The sequence below is a fragment of the Halichoeres trimaculatus genome, unplaced genomic scaffold, assembly GCF_033239565.1.
Source record: "Halichoeres trimaculatus isolate MK-OKI-2021-1 unplaced genomic scaffold, fHalTri1.1 fHalTri1_scaffold_2, whole genome shotgun sequence".
NCBI classification, from domain to species: Eukaryota; Metazoa; Chordata; class Actinopteri; order Labriformes; family Labridae; genus Halichoeres; species Halichoeres trimaculatus.
Window position 1 is genome coordinate 40628454 of NW_027437180.1, and position 6000 is coordinate 40634453.

The window sequence follows — 6000 nt, forward strand, 5'->3', positions numbered from 1 at the left end:
CAAAAAATATTCAATCGCGTGTGTTTAGAAGCTAGAATCTTGTTTGACCTGTTTGTTGTTCATTTACGTCCCTATTTACACAGTTGGTACAGTCCGAGTGGCTGCATTCTCGGCGCCAAAGAGAAAAGGGGGCTGATAAGAGAGTGCATGTGTCATAAAGTCAAGCTAATGAGATGTGTAGTTGAAAAATAATAATAATAATAATAATTAAAAAAAAAAAAACTTAGAAAATTTTGTATTTCATGAAGCAAGCTGTATGATGAGTCATAAAACACAAAGTTTACAATTTATTTATATTCATACAACTACAATGCAAAAACCCCATGCACAGCTACTGTCTGTTTTTTTCTTGGGGTATTTATACATTGAACTATTTAACTTGAAACTTAATTTAATTCTTTAAAAAGTTTTTAATTATACTTATTTTATTTATTTATTTATTATTTGTGTTGTACCGTAAGTGTACAGTTTAAAAAATGGAGTCAAACTCCCTAGTCTTTTGGAAGATACCTGCCGAATAAAGGCAATTCTGATTCTGATATCTTTACTGCTGTTTCTCTGGATGTAATGTGGTAGTTTTATAGAACAATTAATTTATAATTATAGGAATATACATGGTTAAGCCTGCCTAACTTTTTACAGAAAGGCTTATTTGGCCACTGCAGGTGTCACTGTTGTCTTCTGCTACTTCAAAGCATCCCGTCCCTGACAGACTAAACCCTAAATTCAAGCTCTACTACTCCTCTGATTGGTATATGCAGTATGTTTCCATATTAAATCACATTTTACAACAACTATGACCAAAAGGCCTCAATGATCACATGACAGCCACTTTGTTTCTGTGGTGAAAACATTTATTAAACACAACATCCAGGTATTTGAAAAAATCAGACATACTGTACTTTTCAAATAAATTAGGTTTAAATGCCTGACTGTATTTGTGAATAGGCAAAAAAATCACAACATCAACCTAAGGCATGTATATTGCAGTTTATCAATGTGCTGTGCTGTTTTTTCTCACAGCAGTTTAGAAGACAGGAAACAGCGTGTCTGTCTGCCGGTCTTTCTGCTCTGCTGGTTTCAACAACAGGCAAACAGAGAGCTTTTATTCTTATTTATTTTCAAGTAAGACTACAAGCAGTCACAGTTCATTTTTAAGGCAGTGCAGTTATTGGGCTCAGATTGAACTGGTGGTTGACTGGGGACTGCAGGCAAGAGGTAGGGAGGGTGAACACGGGCGGCTCGAAGTGTTTGGTGGTGAAGGTGGCGGCAAAGTCATTGGCAAAGAAAGAGGCGGACTCTGGGGCGCAGGGCGTGGACGGTTCAGGTGTGGTAGCGTGAGCCGGGGCCATGGAGAGGACCTCGGACTCGAACTGCAGCAGCTGACCCATGAAACTGAAGTTGGGTGAGATGACTGCTCTGCGCTGCTTGATGATGTCGAAGGCTGCGTCTAGCCGCAGCTGCTGCGTCTTCATGATGTAGGCCATGCAGATGGTGGGTGAGCGGGAGATGCCGGCCTCGCAGTGGACCAGGACCTTTCCCCCTGATTGCTTTACTTTATCTGGAAAAAGGAGACAAGGAAGCATTAACCATCTGTGGGGAGTTTGAGTCCTATTTTTCATTCTGAATCATGAAGATGGCACCAAATAACGTCCCCTCCACTTGTGATATTTTTATGCTTCTCATTTGGGCAGGATGGTGAGGTTACAGTACATCCGCAGTGGGTTTACAGTAATGAAAAAATCATCATTTAACAGTAAAATCAATGCCCACTTCTTCTCACTCCCACTCACTGATCTATGCAAACATTTTCTGCTCATCCACTGAGTTTCAGTCTCCCTCACACCTCGCACAAACACACAGCAGCAGGAGCAGATTGTTGTCGACAAACAGGAATATCAACCTCGGCGGCACACTGCACTAGCAGGGACAGAAATGTACACACACTCAGTACCAGTTTCTGCTGTGCACACAGACTTGTGAAGCTTGTCTGAGTCACCGAGTGCAGCTGTACTCAGGACTTTATTTCTCCTACACTGCTGTGGGTGCTGCTGTGGCACAGAGATGTGTGTCCTAATTCAGATCTGCAGCTCTCCTACGCACTTATCTGTATGTTCTCATACCCACACAGAATCTACTTTCTGTTATCTGTTTTTGCGTCGTCTATGAGACATTCTGCTCGATTTTTAAAGCAAACTCCTACATGTCTATTTTTTTACCCTCTGTTATTTTCAAGTTTGACACTCGACCGTCATATTCTCTGTTTTTCTGACGCCACCTGTGCATGACACTCAGCGCAGGTTGATCTCTGACACATCTGATCCACAATAAAGCGTATAAATGATTCATGGACTCCCCATCTGGAGTGGAGGATGCAGAAGAGTGGGGGGAAAAAAGATCGAGTGACAGCAGCAGTGGAGCAGTGGGTGGTTTAATGACCAGCTTCTGGTGAAGCATCCTGATTGGCTGGGGATGCTATGACACAATTCGGCAGCTGTTTTCATCCGGGAGGTCAATATTATTTATCGCCTCCTCCCCTGGTGGACATCACTCACTCGGGGTCAGAGTGGTAACTGATTGGTGATTGATTTTTGTCGGGGAAGTGGAAGTGGAAGTGGGGGGGCAGCTGCAGCTCAGTTAGGATTTATGTGCCCCATATTTCCAATCACTTGGCGCAGTTGATGACATTTTACGGCCTCCGTGGATGTAGGCTAAACCTGCCCCCTTGGAACAGTAGCAACTCTGGATTTACGCAACACAGGCTCACACAAGCCCCCCTTTAAAAGTAGGCTGCACCCGCTCCGACAGAAAAGCCACCAAAGGCCTGGTCAGGCAGGATGCTGGTGGGTGAGCTTTGTCCTTGGTTGTGCCCGGCTAAAAATAGACGCCATCACATTGTGTACATCCTTTGCTGCTGCACCTCTCCTTTCTCCCACATGCTCCTCTCACCCGCTGACCTGGATGATGCTCACATGCCTACCAGCAGCATTGTGTCTCAGTCATCTCTTTTCTATCTGCCTTATACAACCACGATTGAGAGTGTTTGGATGTGTCAGTCAGCCCCCATCACCCTCCTTCTCCTCCTTCTCCTCCTTCTCCTCTTCTCCCCCCGCCCCCGGCGATTACTAAACAGGGACAGCTCACCCAGTTGTCACACTGACTGGCCACACCCGGCACAGTAAGCCACAGAGATTAGGCCTGGGAGCCGATGACGGCATGGGAGCGTCTTTTTCAAGTTAAGACGTCGCAGGGGGGGAGGAAGGAGGAGGGATGGAGCGAGGTCGGAAGGGAACGGGGGAAGTGAGCAAATCCTGAATGAAAGCAGACTGGCTGGATTTGTTTGTGAGGGATTTGAGCAAGCGATCAAGTTAAACTGATTACTGTGAGGTTTCTTATAGCCCTCTATTTATGAATGGGAGCTGCTGAGAGGCAGTAAAAGAAGGCTTATTGGAAGGCGTGGAAATAAACAGATCTATATATAGATTACACGCTAACTCAGCTCGGGTCATTTTGAGGAGCTTGGGATGATGTTGCACCAGAAATATACGCACACTAAAGATGATGCCCTTCTAGGAAAAGACTGAGACAGAAAAGAGTCGCCAATAACAAGTAAAACCCAGGAATAGAGACTCACCAATGAACTCTATCGCCTCCTGGAAGTGGGAGCTGATGTCAGCCATGTGGCTGTCCTCCACTGGGATCCACTTGTAGTCATAGTGGCCTTTTGCTGGCTGCATGTCTCTGCGGGACACGTTGAGCAAGGCCGTGATGTGAAGGTCGCTGAGATAGTCCTGTCTGGAGGCATGGTAGGCACTACCGAGGTAGAGGAAAGGCAGGATCTCGACAGGTTTGCCCTGAAACAGACGTGAGCTCAGGTTAGAGACTGAAATGACGCCACAGCATCCACACCTGCAGACAGAACATAATGTTCAATCGCAGACACAACACACACAGAGGCACGCAGCTGGAGGAGTGGATTCACCGTGATTGTGGGTAAAATTAGCCATAATATCCCCACAGACACAACGAGGCAGAGTCATGCTTTGTGTTTTCACATGGGAGAAAGGTCAGGGATGAAAGTCTCCTCCAGAGGTCCTGGTGTGAGCAGGGTTTGTGCTCGTTTTAACCACATATGAAAGGACTGTGCAGCGGTGAAGGTCAGAGAATATCACATGAATGATGAGAAAATGTTTTGATGCCAAATATAAACCAAACAGGCCCTGGGTGTGTTGTGATCTCTGGGTTTGGAGGATCTAAATAAAAACCCTGTAGGCTTCTGTGTGAGTGTGTGTGTCAGAGAGGGAAGTAGTGCTTCGTAAAGGGTGTTTCCATACCTGATCATAATCTGGTTTGTGGTGACAAAGCCTTCCGCTGTGACTGCTGACTCGTTTCTCAGTTTCAGTTCCGCTCTGGTCGATGGTTTTCTCCTCAGTGCAAAGTTCAGGGTATTGAGAGTGGAAGTTCTCGTATCCTCCTGAGAGAAAGAAGGAAGAAAGGGGGGGTTATGAACACATGAATGAGCTTAGAATATTTCTACCTCTTCCCCTCCTGACACGAACGTCATTTTTCCCCCCTTTTTTGAGAAATGAGCGTTTATGAAACAGTCTTAGCTCAGGATTATGACCTTTATAACCTGATTATGCGCGTACTTAATTACAGGGGCTCGCGCGAGCTCGAAGGACCGGTAATCCTTTTAGGACAACATCCTGAGGACGCAGAGGTGACAGGCGGAAATGGGTTCATTTAACACATCACAACCCAGGTTTACTCAGTCTGTTAAAAGAAACACTCAGACAGGGGATTCATTTCCCGTTTTAGTTGAAGATTTTATCAATGAAATCATTGCAACACTGATCCGTGCGCGTTTCACAAACACTGACTCATCCGCTCCGCGTTGACGCACACAGGACGTTTATCTCTCCAAGAAGTGAGAAAACATGTAGGCAGCGCTTGAGGATGACTTCTTCATTTGGATTCATTTGAAAAACGATCGAAATGAAATGTAAAGAAAAGCTACTTCAGTGGGAGAGCGATTTCCTTAAGGTCACGCGTGTTATTTGAGGGAAATTACGCATTAGACAAAGCTGAACATGTAGTTTCTTCTCATACCAACACTGTTTGATTTTTAAAGCCTGATAAATCGTGATACAGATGTGTGTTGTTCCAGTTTTAAAGGCTACACAGTCTATTTTGGTTCAAAGAAGAAACTGAAAGTGATAATAAACCTAAAATACTTTGACCTTCATCATTAAACTGGTTGAAAAAGACTCTCACCTTTTAGGAAACAGATGTTTGCCCCGCTCGTCAGATGAGAGAGGGTGTTTATTACTATTTGTGCTACGCTGTCCTTCTTCAGCTTCTGCCAATGGGACGTCCGGTCATCCAGAGCCACGATAGCCGATATGCTCCCCTCCCGAAGCCGAAACAGAGCCCTCTCATCCGGAATGACAAACTGCAGAGGCACCGGCCCTCCTCTGGACCTCCGGACCACCACAGAGTTGAGATTCACATTGACAGAGCCTCTGATGTTTGAGTTCGTGAATGAGAAGTAAGGTCGACAATCCACAATAAGGCAGCTCCCAGACTCCTTCCTGATGATTTTCCTCAGACGCCGGCAGTCGATGCTGGTGACTTTCATGGTGACAGCCCCGGAGTTTATTATTAGTATTATTATTATTTTTATTATTATTATTATTGCCTGAAGAATTGAAGGATAGGTCCTGAACGGAGGATGCGAGCGCGCGTCCGTGTCTACATGTCCTCCAAGGGGATTCCGGCCGATGAGTTTTATCTGAATGGAACCTCCGGCGCGTGACGTCACGGACCATATAAGGATACCGGCGATGTGTGAACGTAGCAAACACGCCACGCCCGTTTGTATGACTGGGCTGTGACTCCGCCCCGGCTCTGATAAATAAGAAGCTGCAGTGTTTGATTCAAGAATTACTCACTGTGTGTGTCCTGTTGGAGCAGGAGTGTCTGTGGACGGCAAGAGGAGGC

General features: G+C 45.5%; 1 protein-coding gene across 1 annotated transcript; it reads right to left on the reverse strand.

Moving 5' to 3' along the window:
• Nucleotides 1–845: 845 nt before the first annotated feature.
• Nucleotides 846–5755, reverse strand: dusp5 (dual specificity phosphatase 5). Its single transcript, XM_074665550.1, has 4 exons — nt 5275–5755; nt 4335–4474; nt 3635–3854; nt 846–1561 (listed from the first exon to the last, which is right to left on the reverse strand). Exons 1-4 carry the CDS (start codon nt 5636–5638, stop codon nt 1155–1157), a joined length of 1131 nt encoding a protein of 376 aa, XP_074521651.1. The 5' UTR covers nt 5639–5755; the 3' UTR covers nt 846–1154.
• Nucleotides 5756–6000: the final 245 nt, after the last annotated feature.

Bases quoted from the DNA above. Each gene is read 5' to 3' on its own strand.
- dusp5 (XM_074665550.1), bottom strand. From the start codon at position 5,638: ATGAAAGTCACCAGCATCGACTGCCGGCGTCTGAGGAAAATCATCAGG. The intron at 3,855-4,334 runs GTATGGAAACAC...CGTCTGTTTCAG, and splicing joins ACAAACCAGATTATGATCAG to GGCAAACCTGTCGAGATCCT. The intron at 1,562-3,634 runs GTGAGTCTCTAT...TCCTTTTTCCAG, and splicing joins GGAGGCGATAGAGTTCATTG to ATAAAGTAAAGCAATCAGGG.